This window comes from Neolamprologus multifasciatus, chromosome 18 (assembly GCF_963576455.1).
Source record: "Neolamprologus multifasciatus chromosome 18, fNeoMul1.2, whole genome shotgun sequence".
Taxonomy (NCBI): domain Eukaryota; kingdom Metazoa; phylum Chordata; class Actinopteri; order Cichliformes; family Cichlidae; genus Neolamprologus; species Neolamprologus multifasciatus.
In genome coordinates, this window is record NC_140456.1 from 36,204,773 (window position 1) to 36,220,144 (window position 15,372).

The following is a 15,372-nucleotide window of genomic DNA, read 5'->3' on the forward strand; positions in this document are numbered from 1 at the left end:
TTATCCTGTTAAGTATGTAACACTTTTAAACGGTGCATGTTTGTACAACTCTTGAGATTATCTTGAAGAGATTCTTATACCTTTAACTGTCGGACACATTTGTCTTTGTGTGGTCAAACTGATGCTTAAAGTCAAACTTCCTTCTGCTGTCCCCACTTCCTAAAAACAATACAAACAAACTTTGTAACTTAATGTATTATTTCTTGCCTTGAACATGAATAATAATGTCTGTGATTTCACTAAGTCTTCAAATTTCAACAATTTTGATTTTATAAACAGATTATTTGTTTGTTCTCTATATTTAACATTATGAACCATTCGTACCACCTTCTTCTGTAACAAGTATAGAGGATTTATATTAGTCGCATATTCCCCACCCCTCAGCACAGTAACTGAGAGGGGAAAATTAGTGAGAAATATAAAATACGCATTGCCTTATAATCTAGTCTCTGACATTACCCAGAATACAAATATTTTAACCATCTTTTTTCTAACATGTTCAATATGAGATTTCCATTTTAATTATCCTCCAATACTACCCCCAAAAAACGGAGTTCAGTAACTCTCTCAGTCAGAACTCCTTCAATGGACAGAGTTACTTCATCCTCTTTTACCCGATTTCCAGAAATCATAAATTTAGTTTTTGTCAGGTTCAAAGATCATTTGTTTACATTGTGGAGGGGTTGGTGGTGCAGGGTGGAGCAGCAGGGTCAGGGTGTGGTGTCAGGAGAAGCCAGCAAGCGTCATCTAATCCTTTCAGTAGAGCCGGGGAGGAAAGAGGAGTTCTGACCGAAGCTGGCAGCAGAGCTGCAAAATGCACAAGTGAGAAAGTGAAATGACACAGAAGGAAAGTCCTGATAAGCGTCTGGGTCGTGCTGCATCCTTCGTATCTACAGACGTATATATTATGATTTAAACTGCCTCTCAGGATGACTGTGCCTCCATTTCCCCTTCCATGGTCACACCATCATCATATGTTGGACAGCCTTTGTAGAGTGTGTTATCATTATTGTAGTGGGCTTAAGCTCAACATCAGCAAAATAAAGGAATTGAGCAGATCGAGGACAAATAGCATTCAGATGAATCATCATGCATGTCTCCCATCGTATACAAAGACTTCTTATTGGACAGCGTCAAGCTGGACACAAACAAGGTGTTGCTTTCAAAACCTTTTTCAAAAGTTGTAAATTATTTTTTTAAACTTGAGCAACCACAAAATAATTTCAGTGGAGGGAACGATTGATTCTGTGTATTGTCATTAAATTATTCACATTCTTAGGAACAATAAGGGGCTAATTGCAGACAAAGAAAGCAAAAGTTTCACTGAGTGCTGATGTAAGCCTGTATAAATACCCTCTGTTTACACAGCATCTCATGGTTTTACAGTCAAACATAGTCATGGTGGACGAGTGGCAACACTTCTCATTGCTATTGGCTGCTAGGTTGACAGCTGTCAATCAGCATCACAAAGCCCCGCCCACCTGTACCTGTGGGCTGTCTGAGGAGTCCTGCGCGGCAGCCACGAGAAAACACCATCCTCTGGGTAGGTGAACAGATATATGCTCGTCTTTCAATAATTAACGTGAAGTTGAAATATTCTGAGGTTTGTTGTTTTTTGAGAAAACGTCCTGTTACAAAGACTCAAATGTTCCCGTGTCGGCCTTCGTCTTTTATCCTCCGAATAATCCAAGCTGTCAGCCTGCAGCTTAGAAACTGTTTGATAGCGTTTGACAAAGGCTGTTATCCTCTGCTGGTAGCAACGCTTGTTTTGGAGTCATGTAGAGAAGCAGATATAAAAATATGAAATGTTTATAAATAGTTAATGTGCTAAATTGAGCTGACCTTTATTCTACAACAGAAACAGCACCAAACAGGAGAGGCAGCGACAGCTCCTTAATTCTCTAAGCTCATCCTGACTGATCGTCCCTGCAGCTTACAGCACACTGTAGCCTTCAGTTTGCACTCACACTTTATGCAGCTTCATTTCCTTTTTGACTCTCAGGAAGCAGGGTGATTATTTTAAGGTCACCCATTGGTTTCTGGACTTTTTGAAGCCGCACCATTGGTGGGTTTTTGTTTTCTTTCCTGACGTCATGTTAGCTCTAAAGTGAACATATTTAGACCACAGGGTGAAGACATGCTAGCAAGCTTTGTAATTGCAGTCACAATCAACACACACAGACACACACAGGAAAGGTCCAATTTATCCATTCACATTAGCAAAGTTGAGTCTCGCAGGCTTACTTGGTATATGAAGGTGAGAGTCTGCACGGTGGGAAGTTGGGGGGCGGGGTCAAGGCACCGGAGGGTGGGCAGGCAGGTGAAGCGGCGAGCAGTAATGTTAAAGCCCTGAGGCCTGTGTTGATTGAGGGGCGTGTCCAGATGAAGCCCATGTCGAGGCTGCTTATTGGTCTTATCTTTTATCACGTGATAAAAGATAAACAAGGGCCCGTTTCCTTGAAACGATATCACTGTCTCGTTACGGGATCCAAGCTGTCACAAACACACGGGAATGAGTTTTGCATGAACTGGATCTGAGGTGATTCTGAGGATCATCACGAGCTTGCACGGAGATTTTAAGCACATGAAGCTTGCGTGAATCTCAAAAAACATCAGCAGTTAGGGAGCATTTTGATGTGCTGGTGCCAAATAACAAGTCTTGAATCAATCTCAGGTTGAGATTGAAGCAATCCAGCACTTAACAGCAGGGTGCAAGACGCTAGCAGGCAGGGCGTACATGGAACGCCATAACCAAGTGGTTAACCATAACCATAGCCATAACCATAGTGTACAGGAACATCTGTGCGAGTAGGGCAGCTCCAGGAGGCGATAGATTAAAGTACAATAAAAGGATTTCAGGGAACAGCCCGTAATCATCTAACTCAGATCATACATTTGAATCTGTCCTGGTACGCAGCAAGTCCTCCACCACGACCTGAAATCTGTTCTTGTAGTGGTACTAGTCTGGCTGCATTGGCCTCATGAACAGTGTGATTCTTGTTTAAAGGCATAAACATTTCAGCATCTATTTCTTATCTCGATAACACACAAACTAATCTGAGAACAGAGCCCACAACAGAAGTCTGGTGTGGGTCCAGTGCATCACTCAAGGAGAACGACGTGTTCTCTGTGTGATTTCTAACATCTCCTATAATGTAAGTAAGGAAGCTGACTAAATATTAACTGATCATTTATGGCAAAGGGGTGGGATTAAGTGTTTACTTCTTCCCACTCCCTTTCAACATGTAAATTAATCAGAACGTTTTTTTTGTATGTAATTTGTATAGTACTTTTTTTCTCTCTTATTTTCTTTTCTAAATGTACTTGTATATTGTTCACATGTTGAAATAAATTACCAATCAATCAATATAAATAAACAGTTCAACATGGAGTCTAAAGCACACAGCAGCCCTGCCTGTGGTTGGCGAGCAGATGGTTTACGCAGATTATCAGGCTCATGAGCAGCTTAGTGCTTCAGTGACAGGTTACCTGATGGACTTGTAGATAAAGATAAATCTCTTTCTTTAATTACAGTGAGACAAAAGTTACAAATGGCTGGTTTAAGCAGATGACTGTGTCATAAAGAGTGAACAAGCTGGCAGGTGGCAGTGTGCTGTCAGAGGAACAGATACTGGACTAGTGATGTCACAGTGTACTCAGGGTGAAACAGCTGTTTCATGCGGCTCGTTTCAGTCTTCATATTTTTACTTCTGCTCAGGCAGCTGTGCATGACTCACGCTTCAGAGTGACGCTTATTCTCTTATATTGAAGCGTCAGTTCGAGTTTGTAGATATGGTTTAATGCTGCTGGTTGTCATGTTTATAAGTGATACTGTGAAATAAAGGCGTCTGACAGCTTCTTTCTTCTCGTCTCCAGACTCGGTGTTGATCCTGAAGCAGTATGGAGGAGAGTGACCTGCTCAAGGAGAGGCTCCAGGCCATCACTGTAATGTCCACTCTGAGCAGCCACAGACACTTTGCTACACATCTAAAGATATCTGCTTATCTATTTGACAATTACTCACACTTTCATTGAGAGGTTTTAGAGCATGATGCAGATGTTACTGAGACGTGTCTTAGTTTTTTACTGTGCTCTAAAATAAAACATGTAACTTACAAATAATTATTATTATTTAAATAAGTAACAAATTAAATCTTTTTTGGCTTTTGACTCTAAAAAATGTAAATTAGTTCTTTTGTCATTTGTTTATGATCTTTTTCTGTCCTTTAACTTAACTTTGGAACATTTAAAAGTTAAATGAAACAGTTTAAACTATTCTGAGGATTAGTTTGCTTTTGTAGCCAAGTACAGGACAGGGCAGGGGGGGTTAAAGTACGATGGAGAGAATGGGCCAATAGCTCGCAGGAGGGTCATGGTGAGTTGGGTGCAGAGGAATGAGTGGAGCCACAGGGAAAGTTGCTTTGAATTGTTTTGAATTATATAGCAACAATTAAACAGCACTTCATAGACAGGAATGAAACATTAAATACAACAACAGCAATAATAATAGTAACCAGAATCCTATCTGAGCTCAGATGTGTCCGTCTTGCTGGCTTAATAGTCCGTGTTCAGTCAAGTCAAAAGGTCAAAAGTCTGTGATGGGTGTGATTTTGTCTCCGTGAGAGAAGAGCAACCTGCCCTTCTGGGCCAACTCGCAATGGCTGTGGTTCGGTTCAAAGGGAACGGCTCGCCATCTTCCTCGTCAGGAAGAGATCCAGGTCTCACGATGCCACAAAAAAAGCCTGTAAACAACAGGACTGTTACTAATTCAGTTCACACTCTAATGATATACATGGCCATATGTAAATATGTAATATTTAATTATTATTAATTATTATTTTTAATATTATTATTATTATTATTATTATTATTATTATTATTATTATTATTATGGTAATATGTATAAATGTCATATGTAAATAATATAAGTGCTATAACAAATCAAGCACAAAACATTAATTCTAATTTCTAACTACAGTCTATACAGTGCATTTAATCATGAATGCAATCTTTAAATCACAATCAGCTTATTTTTCCATCAAGGTGCACATTTCTATCAGAAACCAGAAATAAACCATGAACTATGGTAGATTATCTTTCCCAGTACTGCCCCTTTTACTGAATTACAGGAGCATGCTTTGCACTGCATAGCAATGAAGCAATATGTTAATTACACTCAATGTACAGAATAAAATGACCAAAAATATACAAAAGCCCAGGCTGTAGTTCTACAGTGTGTGGTAACGTATCAGCACAGTAAGAATATGCAGGGACATCTTTACAGTGCTGCTCGAGCATCAAATAGATTCATAACCTTTAAGATCAACATTAACTTATTCCATCATCTTCTTTTAGTGCATTTAATATTCAACATGTAAAACTAGAACATCATCAGCACACAGCTGAGTATCCAGAGTAGCTGAGAAACCCCGTGTGTTCTCCCACAGTGAAAACGTGGTCGGCTACAGCTACAGCATTAAGCTAGTTAGCTTTTTAATTAGCCTGATTCGCCCAGTCCCAGTTTAACTCACCAGCACGCTTCTAATGTTCAACTCTCAGAGAGGATCTTGTCCACTTCATCCACACCCGTGCAGATCTACAACATTGAAATTGGGCCATTATATTCCCGTTAACTTCTTGTTAGCTTGTTAGCTTCAAGGTTAGCGTCTGACTCACCGCGATGGTTCCAAATGTTCAAAACAAATCAGGTCCGTTTCTCCGAGGTCCCTGCAGATCTCCGGTATGGATATCTGCTCAGTTTATCAAGTTTATAGTTATTTTCCAGCAACAAGCTTGGTGGTGAAAATCAGCGACGGTGCACCTCCGTCTCTCTCTGTGTCTGAGCACGTGTGACGTACAGAGCAGGGGAAGGCGGGGCTTGTTCCTTCCTAACCAGTAGGGGTGTCAAATATACTCTCTGGGGTTTTATTTTTATATTTAGATTATTTATCTTTTATTATTGATTTACTTTAGCTCAACTCAGTGATTGACAGAGTAATGAATCACAATTAGCAATAACAACGTTGTAGTGCATTACTGAGTCGTGTAAACTCACTGGGTTACATTTTCAACAGATATTTGACTTATTCTGACAATCCACTGTCAACTGTAAATGTTTCATATATTCACTCATTTAAGCTTTTGTTCTTGATGAAACAGCAGAAGCATCGAATTCAAGAGGACATTAAAGAGAAGAAAGTGAAACTCGATCAAGAGAAATTCAAACTGCAACATCTGAAGGTTGGTTTGAATAAATGATCGGCTATAACAGCAGATAAAGTGCAGAGCAAATCATTTCATTGGATGTGTATTATCAGCATGAACTGCAGAAGTAATCAGCGCCAAATCACAACAACAGTCGGTGCTTTATATTGTAAAGTAGACCCTACAATAATACAACAGAGAAAAACCCAACAATCATATGAGCCCCTATGAGCAGCACTTTGGCGACAGTGGGAAGGAAAAACTCCCTTTTAACAGGAATGTCGCAGCAGATGGCCACGACTGGCTGGGGTGAGGAGAGAAAGACAGGATAGTCCTACCTGTTTGCAGACCTGTATTTTTACGTCCAGTCCCAACCCACACTAATCATTCTGTTCTTCTGCACAGAAAAAGGCTCTGAGAGAGCAGTGGCTGCTGCGAGACTCCCACAATGGAGCAGACTGCACACAGCAGCAGAGCTTTCTGTCTGACCGGGAGCACACCAGAGCCCTGCAGCTCAGCATCCACAGGTACAACATCAGCTCAAACAGAGAAGCACATATCATCACGCATGGGCATTGTTTGGCCTCGCAGGCCACAGCCTTTTGGTGTCTCTGACATCTAAAGGTGAAGGAAATTAGAGTTCAAATGTAAGTAAGTATAATGCAGCTTGTTCCATTTGAGACATCAAACACTGATCATCTCAGGTCAGAGAACGGTGGACTGTGTGCTTTGTAAGTTTGTGAGAGATGTGGGTTTGCTAGCTCTGAAAGATGTCAGCACACAAAAAAGATTGATGCAGAATATAGTTTTTAACGAGGTAAATCCTTAAACACAAGGATTACAGTTTGAATTGCTGTTAGGAGACTAATCATGGTAAATGGACTGATTCTTATACAGCGCTTTTCTACTCTCCCAGAGTACTCAAAGGGCTCTATACAGCATGCCTCATTCACCCACTCATACAAGCACTTCTAAACACAAGTGCAAACTAATCTACATTCACACTCCGATGAACACATCGGAGGGCAACTTGGGGTTAGTATCTTGCCCAAAGATGTTTGGCATGCAGACTGGGGAAGCCAAGGATCAAGCCTTCCAATCAGGAGCGGATCTGCTCTACCACCTGAGCCACACCCATCCCAGCTTGAGGAGTCCAGATCCTCACTCAAACCTGGCAGCTCTGCACTCACCTTCAGGACTGAGGACATGGTGAGAGCCCTCAGGAGGACCAGGAGCTCACCCGGCCCTGACAACATCAGCAGTCGAGTTCTGAGACAGGGCAACTAGGAAGTGTGTGCATAGTGTACAGGAACATCTGTGCCGAGTATAACCTGGAAGTCCCGAGGTCAAAATGGGAAACGCCCCCAAGGGTGGTGGAGAATGACCGAGCTAAGATCCTGTGGGACTTCCAGATACAGACGGACAAAATGGTTGTGGCTAACCAACCGGACATAGTGGTAGTAGACAAACAGAAGAAGACGTAGTGATCGATGTAGCGGTTCACAATGACAGCAACATCAGGAAGAAGGAACACGAGAAGCTGGAGAAATACCAAGGGCTCAGAGAAGAGCTGGAGAGGATGTGGAGGGTGAAGGTGACGGTGGTCCCAGTGGTAATCGGAGCACTTGGTGTGGTGACTCCCAAGCTAGGCGAGTGGCTCCAGCAGATCCCGGGAACAACATCGGAGATCTCTGTCCAGAAGAGCGCAGTCCTGGGAACAACTGAGATACTGCGCAGGACCCTCAAGCTCCCAGGCCTCTGGTAGAGGACCCGTGCTTGATGGATAAACTGCCCGCAGGGGCGAGCTGGGTGCTATATATATGTATATACAGTGCAGCCTAGGCGGAGTAGTTGAACGCAGATTCACTGAGCGCAGCGCAAGCTAGCGAGACAGAAGCTAAGCTCGTTGCAACATGGCAAATTGAAACTCCCCCACCCTCATTCAGATCTGGCGTTTGGAACTATTTTGGTCTTCATGTGACGTATGACCCTGAAGGTAAGCGCGTCATGGACTAAAGTAAAACAGTATGTTGGATGTGCCAGCAATGCTCAATTACATTGGTGGGAACTAGTGTGTTAGCGCAGTTAGCTCGTTAACGTGTTGGCCGTCCAGCCCCACGCACGGGGCGATCCGCGGTAGCTCGTTAACGGAGATTTGCCGTGTTGTGGCGTTAACGTCATTTCAGATTAACGCTGACAGCACTAGTGGGAACACAACGAATATGACTGCACATTTACTCCGACATCATCCTCGTGCAAAGACAAGTGGAAGCAGACAAAAACAACAAGCACGCATGCTACAAACTTTACCCGAGTCATTTAGACAGCCGTTAGCACATGATTCTCCTTATGGGGACCTGATATGTTTAATATGCTGCTGAGAATATAGCCCAGAAGAAGCGTATAGTAGAGCTTTTATTTTGGAAAGAGACGTTTCTCTGTAATAAACTCTCTTTTCCAAAGATGAGGGATTCCTCCATCAGATTTATTATTTTATTACTTTGTTGTTTCAGCAACATTAAATTTAAAAACTGTACTTTTGAGTTAAAATATATATTTATAATTTTAATAAATGACAAATTAAAAAGGCATGAACATTTTTCTAATCAAAAAAATTTCGAACCGTGACACCAAAGTATCGAACCGAACCGTGAATTTTGTGTATCGTTGCACCCCTAATATATATATATATATATACACACACACACCCACACACCTGCCAGTCAATGTGCCCAGTTCCCTTGAAACAAAACAAAACAAATCAAAAATTAAACATGCTCTTCAGTGCTGTAAAGTTGGGTATTTTAACAAGAGTCTATGAGGTTGCCAGCCTCAAATAGCCTTCAGAGGCACTGCAGTTTTTGGCACTTTCACATTGGCCACATTTTCAGGCCCAGAGGTTACTGTTTCTCATGTGATGTCCTGCCCTGTTGCTACCCTGCTCTGACCCCTCTGTCTCCTTAGGATTGAGATGGAGGTGGATTCTCTGGAGAGAGAGGAGTCTGTGATCAGCGTTAATGAGAGTTTTATCCTCAGTAGACTCAAGGCAGTGGAGAAAAGCCCAGAGGACATTATCAAGGTAAATACAAACACACATTCATACACAGGTGTAGTGTTGTGCTCCCTTCAGTACCTGTTACACTTACTGAGTTGTGCATGTCTTCTAGGAAGCCCACAACAGCTTTGTTCCTGGTAAGTCATGTGACATCATTTGCAGCATCTCTGGTGTTGCGACGAAAGATGAACCCAAGCTAACAGTTCTGTTTTTGTTCTTGCAGAACCATTACACATAACCACAGCAATCCCCGAATCCTCCTCCTCACCAGCCAGTGAACAGTGTGAGCCAAACACACCACGGCAGAGTGAGATCATTCATACATTTAAAACTGTTATACACAATAGCACTGAAACACACAAATCTATAACTGGATTTATAGTGCTGTGTTCTGATAACTGTGAACAGTTCACAGCTAGATCCTCACAGACTGGAGCTCAGAATGAAAGTGGAAACACTACACAGAAGAGCCAGTTTGCATCATGGAGCCCTGACTAACAGTAAAGATGGGTTTAAGAAATAAATGCTTTCAAAAGATGTTTATCTTCTGTCAGCACAGGATGTGACGTCACCTGGTTGGTTGTGGCTAATAAACCCACATTCGTTTAGCTAACTGACAGAACCAATGACTCAGTGGAAAACACTTCTGTGCTGCAGCAGTAACACCAAGGACATGCTGTCCACACACTGTCTGTCTCTTTAACAATAATTGGCTCCATTGTTTGGCTGCATTCACTCAAACAGGAAAATCTGTCCTCAGCTCTTTACAAACACACAGATTATGAGTCACAGCTGGATTTTTAAATTAGCCTTTGCATGTGTGTAGTGTTTCATGTCTGCTTTGATTGTGCGTTCCAGTGCGCTCTAGTTTTTGAGGATCTACCTGTGGACTTTGCACAGGTATCAGAACGCTGAGGATGTCTATGACTCAATCCTAGTTTCTGCACAGAAACGTGATTCATCATTTTCCACAGATCTTTAAAAAGGACATCAGAAAGTCACATAAATGTAACTTTTCACCTTATTAGTCCACGTTCGTTCATCTTTGACCCCACATCTGTGTTTCTGGGTTCTACACACACTGTCCTGTTGTGTTATATCAGATATATCTCAGAGCTCAAAGCAGACTTTTAATTTTTCCTCTGCTTTATTTTCATACCCATTGAGAACTGTGGAGACTTGCATTAACTAACGTACAGGACATTGTGCTGTGCACCTGGACTGATGTCGTGATAATCAGGATCAACTTTATCTGCCCTCTGTGTCCCAGCTCTGTTTAACATGCAGATCAATGTGGCTAAAGATACTCTGACTGGGGAGAGCTCAGTACTTTCTACGCCAGATGTTCTTCTGAAAGACTTTCACCAAAACACCGGGCTCAGGGTTCATGATGATGTCCACAAGTGTGTTTGTGCACTCAGCTCTCAACAGGTATTTTTATTATTCTGAGCCAAACTTCACTTTAAGCAGTGGAGGTGCATGCTTTGTTTCATTACATTATGGCTTTGAAACAGATTTGTATATTAGCTCCCTGTAACTTTTGATTAGTGACCCTAATACTCCACAACTGGTAATAATGACACCAGCATTTTCACCAAAGGCTACATCCACACGTACACGGGTACTTTTGAAAACAGAGATTTTCCGTTTTCGTTTTAAAAAATAATCCCGTCCACACGTAAAGGCAGAAATGAAGGAAAACGCTGCTAGGAACATGCCAAAGCAGCAGGTGGCGCTATATTCCTAACCGTGCAGAAATGTTGGCCAATCAGAAGTCTAGAAGCCTCGGTGGGAAATAGTAAACAAAGCTGAAGCAGAACTGAGTCGTATGTGTGGAGGGACAGTAACTGTGTGTATATGTAAGCATTTAAACACTGCAGAGAGAACAATTAACAGTAACAGTATTGTAGAAATTCATTTCACCGAAACAATAACGTGGCGCACAGTGTGACGTCAAAAAAGGCGCACACCTTTGACGCTGCGTTTTCTGAGTTTTTCTCGTCCACACGTAAACGGAGTTTTCAAAAATATCCACCCTGGCCGGAGTTTTTAAAACTCCCCGTTTTCAGTGACCAAAAACGGTGTTTACGTGTGGACGAAAGGTGCAAACGCATAGAAAAATCTGCGTTTTCAAAAATACCCGGGTACGTGTGGATGTAGGCAAAGTCCCAGTAGCTGCGACTGGCACAGAGCAGTGGACTGGGTGGGGCTAATGTTACACTGGATTAATGTTTTAGGGTGTGCCAAAGGCAAACAAAGGTTTGTTGTATATGATGAATATAAATGAAGGCATGCACTACATCGTTTCTCTATTTCCAGAGAGAGAAAACTACAGTAATGAAGGATGCAGCCGACTGTCTGTTACTGTTGCAACCATCTGCATGGTTCTTAGTTGGTTTTTGTTTACATCTTTATTTTAATAAATCTCAAAAACTATGACAATAAATAAAGGAGCAATAATCCTTCTGTATCACGTAGTAGCAACTCCAACTCCACAGTCCTGAACTGTGGCCTCACTTAGCTGCAAAACAGGCACCCACACGAATAAAGCCTGTGTGTGGGAAACACTGGTGTGAACATCTCAAGCTAATATAGATTCCTGTACAAGCATTTTAGCTGTTCCTGTTCAAGTAGCTCATGAAGTGACACAAACAGAATACGTCACGTTAGCTTCTGTTGTGTTTGAATTCAGTTCCTGAGTCCTGGTTTTTTGTACTTGTAGGCATCACGTGGCCAGAATGGTGTTTCTGAGCTATCGGCCAATGAGGTGGGACATTTACTGAGAAATGCTACAATGCATTGTCAAGCTAAGCACCAGAACTGGAACAGGGAGGAGGAGCATGACCTCGGGAAGCAGCCAGGACACTATGATGTCCTGCAAAGACACAAAGCAGACAAAGACTCCAACGAAAACAGAAACCCACACAGTGAGCATCACTACTGTGACCAGGACAGCCGTCTTATCAAAAATGAAGGCAGGAGCCAGCAAAGCAATCTGACGGGAAGTTGTGTGACGCTGGATCACTATGGCAACCAGCGAGATTGTCACTGTAGTTCATATCCAGTGAGAAATTGTCACCGTCTTCAGGAAGGGGGGTCTGCACGCCACCAGCCCGGCGGCATGACCAGAAGCAGCAGCAGGATTACTGAACCATCCAGGCGTTGCATACCTCTCAGATCACATGACCAGGAAATGCTAACACACACACGGTTCAGCTACACTCCCTGTTATATTCCTGCTGTTGATTATATCAGTGAGGAAGAACATCACCGCCCATTGTACCAGTCAAACAGACAAACTGGGAGCAGAGCACCCCTTACTGGAAACAACACTGCTGAGCCGATCACAGCCATATTCATGGGTTTTCAGTCAGCGTTGGACGAGAGCCGGCAGGAGTTTGAAGGTTCCCTGAAGGCTGAACTGGTCATTGTTGAGGACGATGAAGACTATGTTGACAGCAACATGAAGGAGAAGAAGCCAAGCACAAGCAATGGAGCTGCTGCACACGTGCAGGGAGACGGACAGAGAGCGGTGGGACCAGGCGTCAGAAAGATCCGGAAAAAGCAACAACCGTGCTGCAGTGTCTGCTGACTGAAAGCCTTCTTCACGTGGTGCTGCCTGAAATGACCGATGCTCCTCGAGCGCTTAGTGACCGACGGCTTTTGTGAAGGGAAGACGTGAAATCATCTCCAGCTAATAAACATGTGACACTGTTTAGTTTGGTCTTTATAACGTGATCCCCACGTGTCCCATACTGCTGTGTGTCGCTGTAAGTGGACTGTTTCTACTCTGCTTCACCAAATCACACACAATCACACAAGCACTGTTTTCCATGCCTAAGCACTAACAATGAATGAATGAATGCATCAGAGAGCAACTGGGAGTTCAGTGTGTTGCCCCAGCATATATATGCTACAGATTCATGTAAAATGTAAGATTAACCCACAAATCTGTCATCTGAAGCTGGAATGCATGGAGAAAGAAGACAAAGTAAATCACTGTGAACAGGATTAAAGTGACTGCACATGTGCTAACAGTGCTTTAGCATGTCTGCTCCTAGCTCCCAGTATTCAAAGCCCAGGCAGCTAGCTTTAGCCTCTCAGAATAGCAACTCAAAACTGTACTGTTTATTTCATCGTTACACTGCACAGCTGCTGGTTGTGACACAGCAGAGCAACACCATACGGAAGCGTAGAGCTGCCACCCAGGCAAAAGAAAAATACAAGTGTATCACGTTATAACGTGAAACGTTTATTGTTCTAACAAGATACTTTTCCTGTTTGTACAATATACTATCACGTTTGTACAATATAAATATATTGTACGAACGTGATAATTATATTGTACAAACGTGATAATTATGTATATTGTAATAACGTGATATTATGTTGTTCAAACGTGAAAAGTATATTGTACAAACATGATAGTATATTGTACAAACAGGAAAAGTATCTTGTTAGAACAATAAACGTTTCACGTTATAACGTGATACACTTGTATTTTTCTTTTGCCTGGGTGGCAGCTCTACGCTTCCGTAACACCAGCATGATGATGACTGTGAGATGCTTCACTTTTACTGCTTCAGATCACTCAAATAAGCCCAGCTCTGATCGTCAGCACGTTAGCCTGAAGAACTTTGTAGGTTCATGCGTGTTTTTGTTATGACAGTAATAAATTAACCAAAATTATGCATTTCCAAGACGCAGCTCTTGATCTGAGGAGAGATCACATGATCTTTATATGATATTTTCCATATGTTGACAATGCACAGCACAATTTTAAGAGTCAGAACTTTGAATTTTAAAGGCTTTTTGTCCGTTTTCAACCAATAAATCATGAGGCTGATATTGAAGTAATGGATGTAAGCTAACATTTAATGGGTAGTTACCATGACCACAATCTAAAATCAGAATTAATTCAAAACAATGGTTTACACAGACACGCACAGACACACATGGAGGTAACATTAATGATCTTGGAAAGAAAAGCGTCTGGACTTCTTTAAGTTACTTGAAGACATTTCACCTTCATCCGAGAAGCTTCTTCAGTTCTAAGGTCAAATGGTGGAGAGTCCCAGATTTAAACCTGGTGGGAGTGTCCCCCCACAGAGGGACAAAAGGACCCCCTGATGATCCTCTAATCGCCTGAGCCAAGGTGTGGAACTGGGTGTGGGTCACAATCAGCCAGAGTTTCAGGTGAGCTCATTGTTAAACCTGGCCCCACCTTATCATGTGATTTCCTGAGGTCAGATGGCCCAGGGTGTGAGTGGGCGCCTGAACGTCTTCAAGCAACTTAAAGAAGTCCAGACGCTTTTCTTTGCAAGCTCCTTAGACTACGATGACCTGGATGACTGAGAACCTTCACAGACATTAATGATCTTCTTATAGTCCTCAGGTCCAAATGAAACAATATTACAGACCAAGCACATGTTCCCATAGCAACAGACACAATATTAGGTTTGACCAGTGGAGCGCACTGTGGCTCCCTCTGCTGGTAATAACGGAGTGACCTACTTCATAATGACTTCACACTGTGTTTGCATTACTTTCCTGTGCTATGCAGCATGTTCTGTTCTGAGCTGGCCCACCTGGGTTTAATAATACCAAAACAATATCAGCTGATAAATACTGAACCGGATGGACAAGTGTGATATTTGTTATCACTGGATGGAGTAAGCTGCACAACAGCAGCATGACTGCATTAGCATTCACAGCTCAGGTGCAAATGTTTCAGTTTTCACTCCAACTGGAGCATATGAGACAATATTCATCCTGGCAGATCATTTCCTGACAGTGGAAGCTTAAACATCTGGTTTGTAAATCATAATTTTACTGTCATCAGCATTTGTAAACCTTTTTGTTCTGCTTCAGTTTCGATAGTGCCTTCAAACATGTGTGTGCAGTGTGTGAGATGACGAGCGTGTAGAAAGGCATGGAACAATGATGCTAATAAACCAGCTCATCCCATGTACGCTGCTCTGACCATTTCATGCGTGTGCGACATTAATCCTGTGTGACACGAGTCAGCTCAGACGTCCCCACAGAGTCACGCTGGATATCACTCGTTAGTCGCTCGTGTCATTAAAGAACTATCCATGAGTTTAACATCATTA

The 15,372-nt window shown here is 42.3% G+C and overlaps 2 protein-coding genes across 3 annotated transcripts in view; one reads left to right on the plus strand and one right to left on the minus strand.

The window, feature by feature from the left end:
• Window positions 1–15,372, minus strand: part of LOC146498569 (uncharacterized) — a 242,972-nt gene that overhangs the window by 185,695 nt on the left and 41,905 nt on the right. The gene's annotated exons all lie outside the window — the stretch shown is intronic.
• Window positions 1,441–13,255, plus strand: LOC146498577 (palmdelphin-like). Of its 2 annotated transcripts, none has more exons than XM_085140049.1 (9): window positions 1,441–1,543; window positions 3,877–3,945; window positions 6,160–6,240; window positions 6,610–6,731; window positions 9,169–9,283; window positions 9,372–9,396; window positions 9,483–9,566; window positions 10,530–10,690; window positions 11,982–13,255. In XM_085140049.1, the coding sequence occupies exons 2-9, from the start codon at window positions 3,901–3,903 to the stop codon at window positions 12,849–12,851; spliced, it is 1,503 nt and encodes a 500-aa protein (XP_084996175.1). In that variant the 5' UTR covers window positions 1,441–1,543; window positions 3,877–3,900; the 3' UTR covers window positions 12,852–13,255. The 2 variants fall into 2 exon arrangements, with proteins under 2 accessions (XP_084996175.1, XP_084996176.1); XM_085140050.1 differs by having other exon boundaries at window positions 9,483–9,542.